Source organism: Anolis sagrei, chromosome 6 (assembly GCF_037176765.1).
Source record: "Anolis sagrei isolate rAnoSag1 chromosome 6, rAnoSag1.mat, whole genome shotgun sequence".
In the NCBI taxonomy this organism is placed as follows: Eukaryota; Metazoa; Chordata; class Lepidosauria; order Squamata; family Dactyloidae; genus Anolis; species Anolis sagrei.
Window position 1 is genome coordinate 129,179,693 of NC_090026.1, and position 12,895 is coordinate 129,192,587.

Consider the following 12,895-nt stretch of genomic DNA (forward strand, 5'->3'; position numbering starts at 1 on the left):
CTGGTGTATTTTAAATACTGGTAACCTGATTTTGTCCATTTTCATGGTTTCCTCCTTTCTGTTGAAATTATCCACATGCTTCTTGTGGATTTCAATGGCTTCTCTGTGTAGTTTGACATGATGGTTGTCAGAGTGGTCCAGCATTGCTGTTCTCAAATAATATGCTGTGTCCAGGTTGGTTGGCCAGGTGCTCTGCTATGGCTGACTTCTCTGGTTGAATTAGTTTGCAGTGCCTCATAGACTGATTTTGCAAATTTCATGGCTACTCAAAGGTATTCAAGCTTACTAATTGCAACATTCACACTTGCTTTAAACAGACCAGGGTTCTTTCTCCCACCCTGGACATTCCTCAGGAATATTGACACTCCACTTGCCTCACTTCCAACAGAACCTCTGAAAATTATTTATTTATTTAGAGCTTTTATAACCCGGTCTTCTCAACCTTCAAAGAGGGACTCAGACCGGCTAACAGCAGGGCATTCATACACAAGTAGGATAAAACATAATAGCATCGTAATACATTAATACATAAAATACATTAAAATATAAATCATACAATTACAAAAAGCCAGGTTGTCAAAGTAAAATCACAAATTCATCACCATCTGCCGGTGTGGTCCGCAGTTATTGACTTGATCATCATTCTGCAAATGCTATATTCCAAAGCCAAGATTTTACCAGCTTTCTGAAAGTCAGGAGGGAAGGGGCAGATATAATCTCCAGTGGGAGAGAGTTCCAGAGCTGAGGGGCCACCACCGAGAAGGCCCTGTCCCTCATCCACACCAAACGCGATTGCGAGGGTGGTGGGACCGAGAGCAGGGCCCCTCCAGAAGATCTTAACAACCTTGATGGTTCATAGGGGAGAATCCATTCGGACAGGTAAACTGGGCTGGAGTCGTTTTGGGATTTATAGATCAGCACCAGCACTTTGAATTGTGCTCGGAAGCTGATTGGCAGCCAGTGGAACTGACGTAACAGAGGAGTAGTATGCTCCCTGTACCCCACTCCTGTTAGTAATCTGGCTGCTGCTCGTTGGACTAGTTGAAGCTTCTGGGCAGTCTTCAGAGGAAACTCCACATAGAGAGTGTTGCAGTAGTCTAACATCCTGGTTACGGGATGTAACCAGAGCATGATGCCATTAGCCACAGATGCAGACGAAACTTCAGGAGAGAATTCTTCTGGAACATGAGTATACAGCCTGAAAAACTCACAGCAACCCAGTGATTCGAGCCATGAAAGCCTTCAATAACATGACCATAAGACTATTCCAAGAAGGCGAAGTAGTACTAGAAACAGACCATACTGGAGTCATCAATGAAAAGACATGATCTAATCACCAATGAAGTAGAAACTCCAAAATTAGTTTTTTGATTGCGCAAAGGATTCTGTGAGGTTCAGTCCAGAAAAAGGGAATGTTTCTAAACACCATTACTATCAAACAGAATTTCCTGATCAAGGAGAGAGTTCCCACAATCAGGTATTAACCTCACAACCTTCCAATCTTTTGAAAACCTTCCAAAATTGCAAACAGGTTGGTGCAGCTTTCTGTCCAAAGTTTACACAACCCAATGTATAACCTTTGAACTTGGGGAAAAAAATCCTATTTTTTTGCTTAAACTTTCCAGCGGCAAGATTTGTACTTTTCCAACGGGACAGGAAGGGCCCTGATTGTAGCATCTTGGCAGCAGCTGAACAAATACAAAACTTTCTTACTTTGGCTGGTTGCTTTCTGATTTCTCCTAGCCTATCATTATTGAAAACCCTTGTCAGCAAGATGGGGGTGGTTCCTGGGTTCATATCGCAGCTGCGAGAGGCAATCAAGGCTCTGGACCGCAGACAGTGGGCTGAGGTTGTGGCAAAGGGTTTGGAAGCCAATGGAGAAAGGGCTTGGGAGCTTGCAAGGCAATCTGACCAGATCAAATGCTACTGAAACCCAAGGGGACAATGTCCAGATTGGGGGATTTTATTTCCCTTAGCAGTGTAAGACATCTATTTCCGCAAACCATGTCCTGAAAGACCCCAAATTCATGGCCAAGCTTGGGTTTGTTAGGGCTTTACCATGCGAAGCAACTAAAGCACAATTACAACAGCATGAAAACATCAATTGAGGGGCTTATCACACAACGTTGCAGCTATACTATAACCATATTATGCTTGATTCATGATCAGATCATTGCTTTTCATTGAATCCAATATCATTATTGCTCTATTGCTCCTTCCTTCTGTGATTATCTCCTGCCGCAGTCCGCTATTGCGAAGCAGAGGAAAGTTTCACAAGAAAGCCAAAACTGTTTAACTGCACAATTGCAGAAAAGTAGGGGGAAACTTTCCGTGCATGTGCAAACAATAGGGCAGAGACAATTAGAAAGTGAGATATTGTGAAATTTTATTTATTTATTTATTGTGTCATCCGCAACCAGAACATTGTATTATCATAGAATCATAGAATCAAAGAGTTGGAAGAGACCTCATGGGCCATCCAGTCCAACCCCATTCTGCCAAGAAGCAGGAACATTGCATTCAAATCACCCCTGACAAATGGCCATCCAGCCTCTGCTTAAAAGCTTCCAAAGAAGGAGCCTCCACCACACTCCGGGGCAGAGAGTTCCACTGCTGAACGGCTCTCACAGTCAGGAAGTTCTTCCTAATGCTCAGATGGAATCTCCTCTCTTGTAGTTTGAAGCCATTGTTCCGCGTCCTAGTCTCCAGGGAAGCAGAAAACAAGCTTGCTCCCTCCTCCCTGTGGCTTCCTCTCACATATTTATACATGGCTATCATATCTCCTCTCACATTTCTAACAGAACAGAACAAACAAACAGATTTAAAAAACCACAATTTTTGCAAACTTGGGAGCTGATTAACTGTCCTTTGACCAGTGTCTGGCCACTTGGAGTGCCTCTGGTGTTGCCGCAAGAAGGTCCTCCCTTGTGCATGTGGCAGGGCTCAGGTTGCATTGCAGCAGGTGGTCAGTGGTTTGCTCTTCTCCACACTCGCATGTCGTGGATTCCACTTTGTAGCCCCATTTCTTAAGATTGGCTCTGCATCTCGTGGGGCCAGAGCGCAGTCTGTTCAGTGCCTTCCAAGTCGCCCAGTCCTCTGTGTGCCCAGGGGGGAGTCTCTCATCTGGTATCACCCACGGATCGAGGTTCTGGGTTTGAGCCTGCTACTTTTGAACTCTTGCTTGCTGAGGTGTTCCAGCGAGTGTCTCTGTAGATCTAAGAAAACTATTTCTTGATTTAAGTCATTGATGTGCTGACCGATACCCAAACGGGATGAGCTGGAGATGTCTCTGCCTTGGTCCTTTCACTATTGGCTGCAACTTCCCGGCAGATGTCAGGTGGTGCAATACCAGCTAAGCCGTGTAATTTCTCCCGTGGTGTAGGGCGCAGACACCCTGTGATAATGCGGCATGTCTCATTAAGAGCCACATCCACTGTTTTAGTGTGGTGAGATGTGTTCCACACTGGGCATGCACACTCAGCAGCAGAGTAGCATAGCGCAAAGGCAGATGTCTTCACTGTATTTGGTTGTGATCCCCAGGTTGTGCCAGTCAGCTTTTGTATGATATTGTTTCTAGCACCCACTTTTTGATTGATGTTCAGGCAGTGCCTCTTGTAGGTCAGAGCACGGTCCTAAGTGACTCCCAGGTATTTGGGTGCGCTGCAATGCTTCAGTGGGATTCCTTCCCAGGTAATCCAGGCAAGGGAGCAAGTGCAGCAAGTGTAGTTACTGGGATGTATAGTTCATCTACAATCAAAGAGCATTCTGAACTCCACCAATGATGGAATTGAACCAAATATGGCACACAGAACTCCCACGACAAACAGAAAATATATATCAATGATTGGGGGGGAGGAGGGTGGGCAAAATACTGTTTGCTTACCGTTGAAAATTACCTAGGGCCGCCTCTGACCTCAGTGTGCATGTACATGTGTTGGGAAGGGCAAACAATTAGAAAGCAAGATATTTAGCAGTGGAGGAAGGTATCACAAGGGAGCTACCACTGTGCAACAATGCGGTTGTGGCAAAAAAGGATAAATAGTAGGGAAACATAGTATGCATGTGCTGAGAAGGGCAAATGCAAGTAAGAAATGAGGCATTTCAAAGCAGAGGAAGGTCTCAAGAAAACACAAAAAGTGGCTGAGGTGGAAAAAGTAAAGGGCCTGAGGCTGTTAGGAATGGTGGGAGTTGAAGTCCAAAACATCTGGAGGGCCCAAGTTTGCCCATGCCTGTTATTCCACAAGTCACTGTATTTGAGGTGTTTCCATGCTGTATGAAGTGGTTTAATCTATTTTAAATATTTGCCACGGAGAAAGCCAATGGCATGGCAGAGCCATTAAGAGATCCCAAGAGGCACTGCCGCTCTCTAAGGCACATCGTTTCCAAATTTAACTGAAAGGGAAGGTTTTCGAAGCCAAGAAAGTTTTTCTTTCTTTCTTGTTAATGTAAAGGAGGAACATCTGGAAAGGAACGGTTCTCACATTTTGGCCGTCAATTTCTGGAGCGGAGGCGGCCTGGCAGCGCATTAATGGGGCATATGCGCTCTACACATGTGCCGCGCGGCCCTGAAAACACATTTGGCATCTTGGAACGGGAGACCACATCTGAATAACCCTTTAATGCCTGGGAAAACACAGCAAATCCCTCTCAAGTATCTATACATCATATTTCTCCTGTTACAGAGCATCAAAGCAGTTTGGCAGCACTTGAACTGCCATGACTCAATGCTGTGGAATCATGGGAGTTGTAGCTTTGCAAGGCTTTACCTTTCTCTGTCAAAGAGTGCTGGTGTCTCAAACATTCTCTACCTCATTCAGAAAAATGCTGCACTGCACCCACTGTGCCGATCACCACTGGGGCCACCTTTACTAGTTGTGCCAGAGCATTATTATTATTATTATTATTATTATTATTATTATTATTATTTGAAACACAAGATGAGTCCACAGCAGACACTGCTGGCTGTTGTATTGGATCACACGTCGGACACTTCCCAAGTGTCTAGGACTGTGTGATGTATCAGTGAATAATGTGTGCAAATCCCAGTAAGGTGGCCGGTGGGGATTTTGTCAGCGCCGATTGTGTTTAAGTGCAGGCCAAGGTCTTTAGGCACTGCACCCAGTGTGCCAATCACCACTGGGACCACCTTGACTGGTTTGTGCCAGAGTCTTTGCAGTTCCATCTTTAAATCCTCATATTGTGTCAGCTTTTCCAGGTGTTTCTCTTCAATCCTACCATCACCTGGGATTGCAACATCGACAATCCATACTTTGTTTTTTAACACGATCGTGTGGTCAGGAGTGTTGTGCTCCAAAACTCTGTCTGTCTAAATTCAGAAGTCCCAGAGTAGCTTGACGTGTTCATTCTCTGTAACTCTTTTCCGTCTTGTGATCCCACCAGTTCTTTGTCACAGGCAATGGTCTTTGTGGCACAAGTTCCAATGAATCATCTGACCAACGGTGTTGTGCCTCTGCTTGTAGTCCGTCTGTGCAATCTTCTTGCAGCAGCTGAGGATGGGATCTACTGTTTCACCTGCTTCCTTGCAGAGTCTACATTTGGGATCTGTTGTTGACTTTTCAATTCTGGCTATTATTATTATTATTATTATTTGAAACACAACAAGATGAGTCCACAGCAGACACACTGCTGGTTGTTGAATTGGATCACACGTCGGACACTTCCCAAGTGTCTAGGGCTGTGTGATGTATCGGGCTGTGTGATGTATCGGTGGCCTTCTGCAGCTGGCAGATGGTAATTTTGTCAGTGCCGATTGTGTTTAAGTGCAGGCCAAGGTCTTTAGGCACTGCACCCAGTGTGCCTATTATTATTATTATTATTATTATTATTATTATTATTATTATTATTGAGGAAGAGAGGAATAATAAGAAGAGTAGAGATGAAGAAGGGATAGGATGAAAGAGAAGTCGAGAAAGAGGAGTGGAAGAGGTAGAGAAGGTGAGGAAGAAGAGAAGAGAAGGAAGAGAAGAAAAACACCTCTTACCTGCCATCTGATCATTAGCAAAGTCAACCTGAAAGACAAGTTGGAAGAGAAGAGGAAGAGGAAAAGGAAGAGAAAGGAGGAGGAAGGGAAGGAGTGGAGAAGGAGAGTTGATGGAAGAGAGGAAAAGAAGAAGACCAAGGAGGAGATGAGGAGGAAGAGGGGAAGAGGAAGAAGAAGAGAGGGAGGAGATGAATAGAGGAGAAGGAGAGAGAGGAGAAACATCTCTTACCTGAAATCTGGTCATTAGAGAATTCAACCTGAAAGAGAATGGAAGAAAGGGTATTATTCAGTGTCCATTGGTAGAATCAATGATGGCTCCATGTAATCAATGATGAGTCCCATGAAAGCAATGAGGTCTCCTGCTCATTTCCAAATGCTGAAGCAATTCTGATTCCATTTCTTGGCATGACTCTCAGGGCCCTTCCACACAGCCCAATATCTGCTTTGAACTGGGTTATCTGAGTCCAGATTCAGATAATGTGGGATTTTCTGCCTTGATATTCTGGGATATAAGACTGTGTGGAAGGGTCCTAAGTTACCCGAGGCCTGCCAAATCTTGGAAAATCAAGCTTACATTGTTGAAGGCTTTCATGGCTGAAATCACTGGGTTGTTATGAGTTTTCCAGGCTATCTGGCCATGTTCCAGAAGCATTCTCTCCTGTTGTTTTGCCACATCTATGGCAGGCATCATCAGAGGTCGAGAGGTCTGTTGGAAACTAGGCAAGTGGGGTTTATATATCTGTGGAATGTCCAGCAACCCAATCAAGGTTGCTCTTGGTCTCGGGCTTCTGTTTAAATCAGTGTTTCTCAACCTAGAGGTTGGGACCCCTGGGAGGTTGAGAGGGGGTGTTGGAGGGGTCTCCAAAGACCATCAGGAAACACAGTATTTTCTATTGGTCCTGGGGTTTCTGTATAGGAAATTTAGCCCATTTCTATTGTTGGTAAGGTTCAAAATGCTCTTTGTTTGTAGGTAAACTATAAATCCCAGCAACTACAGCTCCCAAATGTCAAGGTCTATTTTCCCCAAACTCTGCCAGTGTTCACATTTGGGCATATTGAGTATTCATGCCTAATTTGGTCCAGAACCATCATTGTTTGAGTCCACTGTGCTCTCTGGATGTAGGTGAGCTACAACTCCCAAACTCAAGGTCAATGCCCGCCAAACCCTTCCAGTATTTTCTATTGGTCTTGCGGGTTTTGTATGAGAAATTTGGCCCACTTCTATTGTTGGTAAGGTTCAAAATGCTCTTTGTTTGTAGGTAAACTATAAATCCCAGCAACTACAGCTCCCAAATGTCCAGGTCTATTTTCCCCAAACTCTGCCAGTGTTCACATTTGGGCATATTGAGTATTCGTGCCTAATTTGGTCCAGAACTATCATTGTTTGAGTTCACTGTGCTCTCTGGATGGAGGTGAGCTACAACTCCCAAACTCAAGGTCAATGCCCACCAAACCCTTCCAGTATTTTCTATTGGTCCTGTGGGTTCTGTATGGGAAATTTGGACCACTTCTATTGTAAGGTTCAGAATGCTCTTTGTTTGTAGGTAAACTATAAATCCCAGCAACTACAGCTCCCAAATGTCAAGGTCTATTTTCCCCAAACTCTGCCAGTGTTCACATTTGGGCATATTGAGTATCCATGCCAAGTTTAGTCCAGATCCAACATTGTTTGAGTATACAGTGCTCTACCTAGATGTAGATGAACTACAACTCCAAAACTCAAGGTGAGTGCCCACCAAACCCTTCCAGTGTTTTCTATTGGTCATGGGAGTTCTGTATGCCATGTTTGGTTCAATTCCATCATTGGTGGAGTTCAGAATGCTCTTTGATTGTAGGTGAACTATTAATCCCAGAAACTACAACTCCCAAATGACAAAATCAATACCCAACTCTACCAGTATTCAAATTTGGCCGTATTCAATATTTGTGCCAAATTTGGTCCAGTAAATGAAAATACATCCTGCATATCGGATATTTACATTAAGAACAGTTGCTACAGTTATTGAGGCCGAACCCGGAACTCCCTGCCTTCAAGTTGGTCTGACCCACAGCAGGGAGTTCCTCAGTTCTTCATTTACCCCGCTTGGGCCAACCGCATGAATGTGGCCTCAGCAGCAGCTGCAACTCAGAAGCCTTCTCATTTCTTTGCTTTTCCCCTTTCCTAACATTGTAACTAATCCCCCCAATAAAAAGTATCAATAATTGTAACCTTTCTTTCTTCATAGTGTTACTTTGTGTCTTTTTATTGCCTCAAACTTCTCTTTCCATAAAACTTTCCTCTCCCGGGCTGCAGATGACTGCCGGCCCTCCTGGGATGCGATTTCCGCGTCCCGGGAAGGCCGAAACTGCGCTCCCTTAACCCGCGGATACGGAAACCCTGGGGCCCCCATATCCGTGGGTCAACGGATCGCTTTGAAAGTGGTGTCAATCTTCTCCTGGGAAAATTCAGGGAAAATTCTTGGCTTTTTGTCTTCACTCACCAGAGTACCAAACTCTTGTTGGTAGGTCTAAGGGCTCCTTTCTCCTGGGCGGGAGCCTCTAAATTCTAGCTCGCTATCATTATGACGTAGCAACAAAAATAATTTTATTAATGGGTTGCGGCATTAGGAAGGTTGAGAACCACTGGTTTAAATCAATTTTGCATGGATACTGCAGCTTTCTCTTGAGTTCCTTATGATGTATTCTAAGATTTATTTATTATTTATTTCATTTACTTATACCCCGCCCTTCTCACCCCGGGGGGGACTCAGGGCGGCTTACAGAGGAGGCACAATTAGATGCCTAAATCAATTGACAGCAATACAAAGTACAAAAAAGCAATTCAACAGTTAAATTAAAACATCAATGCATAATAAAATATTAAAACAATCTCATGCTCGGGTTCAGAGTCCATATATCCATTCCATTCCATTTGTCCTTGTCTATCGTCAGATCCTTAATTTAGTTGCCAGCGTGTCCAAAGGCTTGGTCCCAAACCCAGGTCTTCAGTTTTTTTCCTGAATGCCAGAAGGGAAGTCGCCGATCTAATCTCTCCGGGGAGTGAGTTCCACAGGTGGGGGGCCACCATTGAGAAGGCCCTGCTCCTCGTCCCCGCCAACCTCACTTGTGAGAGTGGCGGGGTCAAGAGCAGGGCCTCCCCAGAAGATCTTAAACTTCGAGGTGGGATGTAGAGGGAGATCCGTTCGGACAAATACACTGGGCCGGAACCGTATAGGGTTTTGTAGGTCAAAACCAGCACTTTGAATTGTGCTCAGAATTGGATCGGCAGCCAGTGGAGCTGGCACAGCAGGGAGGTGGTATGCTCCCTGTACGCCGCTCCGGTGAGCAATCTGGCTGCTTCTCGCTGGACTAGTTGAAGTTTCCGAGCAGTCTTCAAAGGCAACCCCACGTAGAGTGCGTTGCAGTAATCCAACCGGGATGTGACAAGAGCGTGGACCACCGTGGCCAGATCTGACTTCCCAAGGTACAGGTGCAGCTGGCGCACAAGTTTTAATTGTGCGAAAGCTCTCCCGGCCACCGCTGAGACCTGGGGTTCCAGGCTCAGCGATGAGTCCAGGATCACTCCCAAGCTGCGAACCTGCGTCTTCAGGGGGAGTGTAACCCCGTCTAACACAGGCTGTAACCCTATACCCTGTTCGGCCTTGCGACTGACCAGTAGGACCTCTGTCTTGTCTGGATTCAATTTCAATTTGTTAGATCTGCTTGAAGAGTGGAGTCCACGTGATCAGAAACACTCCAAAATTGTCCCTGTTGATAGCTGGAACAGTGAAGCCTTTACATTCTAATGGTTCAATGTATGCAAACTTTGCTTCATGCAGAACCTTATTACAAATACTGTATTTTAAATGACCTTATGGCAATGTGTATATGAAACACAAGTGAATTTCATATTACACCTGGGTCCCATCTCCAAGATACGTCATGACATAAATGCAAATATTCCAAATTCTGCAAAAAACAAATTATCCAAATTATTTGTGATCCTGAGCATTTTGGACAAGGGATGCTCAACCATGGAAGGAAAGAGGGAATAGTAGCCAAACAAACGGTAGCAGGTTTCACATTTCAGAAATAACCGTGGAAAGGAAACCCTCCTCGGTTCTTTTCCCCCCTTGAACCAAAGCCAGGAAAAACGCTAGGAAAACAGAATTCTGGATTTCCCAGAAGCAACTTTTCCTATAACACATTTTTGGAGGAGAGTATCAGGAGTGTGTAGTGATGTATCCTGCTTGTTTGGGGCTCTAAATGGAACCGGCACTCAGTTTTTACTCTATAGGACCTTTGCTTCTGAATTTTGATGGAGAACATGCCTCCATCAGAAGCATCGGCAGTAGAGAATTGTATGGACAGCATCCTGGAAGATAAATGGGATGGGTCTCTGGCAAGCGCCCACAACACGAAATATAAAACATTTTTACAGACTGGTTGTTCCCCCGGCTAATGGACTGCCGAAACATGATCTCGGATTCCTTGAATGTGGCTTTAACAAGCTGCTATTTTGCCCTTCTCAACTTGTTCTCTGGGGTTTCCAATCAACTGGGGGGAAGGAGAACCAGGGCGAGATGGTTGCGGGCTGCGATTCGGTAGGTTGTGTTTTTGTATCATTTTTGCAGAAGGAGGAAGAGGGGGAAAAGAAGAGGAAAAAGAAAAAAAGGAAAAAGAGAAAGAAAAGGAGGAAGAGAAGAAGAAGAAGAAGAAGAAGAAGAAGAAGAAGAAGAAGAAGAAGAAGAAGAAGAAAGGATAGAAGGGGAGAAAAGGAGAAAGAAAAAGAAGAGGAAGAGGAAGAAAAGGAAAGGAAGAAGGGGAAGAAAAGGAGAAAGAAAAAGAAGAGAAAGAAGAAGAAAAAAGGAAGAAGGGGAAGAAAAGGAGAAAGAAAAAGAAGAAAAGGGGAAGGAGGGGAAGAAAAGGAGAAAGAAAAAGAAGAGGAAAAAGAAGAAAAATCAAAGAAGGGGAAGAAAAGAAGGTAGAAAAAGCAGAGGAAGAAGAAGAAAGGGAAGAAAAGGAGGTAGAAAAAGAAGAGGAAGAAGAAGAAGAAAGAAAGAAGGGGAAGAAAAGGAGGAAGAAAAAGAAGAGGAAAAATAGGGAAAAGGGAAGAGGAAGAAAAGGAGGAAAAGAAGACAAAGAGGAGAAAGGGGGAAGAAGAGGAAGAAGGGAAGAAGAAGAAAAGGAGAAAGAAAAAGAAGAATGGAGGAAGAAGAGGAAGAAAAGGAGGTAGAAAAAGAAGAGGAAGAGTCTGGAGTCTCTAATCAACTGGAAAAAAGAACCAGGGCGAGATGGTTGCAGGCTATGATTCTGTAGGTTGTGTTTTTGTATTACTTTTGCAGAAGGAGGAGGAGGGGAGTTGTAGTTCATCTACAATCAAAGAATAGTTCTGAACTCTACCAACAATGGAATTGAACCAAACTTGGCATACAGAACTCCCGTGACCAAGAGAAAATACGGGACGGGTTTGGTGGGCATTGACCTTGAGTTTTGGAGTTGTAGTTCACCTACATCCAGAGAGCACTGTGGACTCAAACAATGATGGATCTGGACCAAACTTGGCACCAATACTCAATATGCCCAAATGTGAACAGTGGTGGAGTTTGGGGAAAATAGACCTTGACATTTGAGAGTTGTAGTTGCTGGGATTTATAGTTCACCTACAACCAAAGAGAATTCCGAACTCCACCAACAATGAAATTGAACCAAATTTCACACACAGAACTCCCATAACCAACAGAAAATACTGGAAAGGTTGGGTGGGCATTGACCTTGAGTTTGGGAGTTGTAGTTCACCTACATCCAGAGAGCACTGTGGACTCAAACAATGATGGATCTGGACCAAACTTGGCATGGATACTCAATATGCCCAAATGTGAACACTGGTGGAGTTTGTGGAAAATAGACCTTGACATTTGGGAGTTGTAGTTGCTGGGATTTATAGTTCACCTACAATCAAAGAGCATTCTGAACACCACCAACAATAGAATTGGGCCAAAGTTCCCACACAGAACCCCCATGACCAACAGAAAATACTGTTTTTTCCGATGGTCTTTGGTGACCCCTCTGACACCCCCTCACAACCCTGCCCCCCAGGGATCCCTACCCTCAGGTTGAGAAACCCTGCTCTACAGCATAGATCTTAATTTCATTGTGTATTATGAATTGAATCTATAGGTTTCTTAGCCAGGATTTTATGGAGCGTCATCCATCTCCATGAAAAAAAAAACTTGCAAAGAAACAGCAATTCGACCAGAGCTATTGTCAGCCCAGAAAACTATCAGGAGATCCCTAAGAATAGGATATCCAGCTGGTGAGAGAGAAAGGGAGGAAAAGATGTGTGAGGGAGCGCATACATTTGGAGTGAATAATGCATTATAAACACCGGGATGAAGTGAGGGATAAAATTAAACACCGAAATGGACTCGTGCCCGGGAATTGTCACATAATAAGCCCTGCCTTGTTGGCCTTTCCCGAGACCGGCTTATATTCTGAATTTAAGCCCGGAGGGAAAGCTCAGCCAAAATCCTCCCAATCAATTCGGCATCAAGAAAGAATGGTGTCCGTAACCTTCATAAATCAATCCATTAAACCAAAGTACGAGTGTTGGTTTCCTCTTTGTATTAGAATCATAGAATCATAGAATCAAAGAGTTGGAAGAGACCTCATGGGCCATCCAGTCCAACCCCATTCTGCCTAGAAGCAGGAATATTGCATTCAAATCACCCCTGACAGATGGCCATCCAGCCTCTGTTTAAAAGCTTCCAAAGAAGGAGCCTCCACCACACTCCGGGGCAGAGAGTTCCACTGCTGAACGGCTCTCACAGTCAGGAAGTTCTTCCTCATGTCCAGATGGAATCTCCTCTCTTGTAGTTTGAAGCCACTGTTCCATTGCGTCCTAGTCTCCAGGGA

General features: G+C 44.4%; 1 protein-coding gene across 1 annotated transcript in view; it reads right to left on the minus strand.

Moving 5' to 3' along the window:
* MYL3 (myosin light chain 3) overlaps positions 1-12,895 on the minus strand; it is a 41,299-nt gene that overhangs the window by 19,417 nt on the left and 8,987 nt on the right. Inside the window, exon 2 of the mRNA XM_060783475.2 lies at positions 6,231-6,258. Coding sequence (XP_060639458.1) covers positions 6,231-6,258 — 28 coding nt within the window. The remainder of the gene's footprint in view (positions 1-6,230; positions 6,259-12,895) is intronic.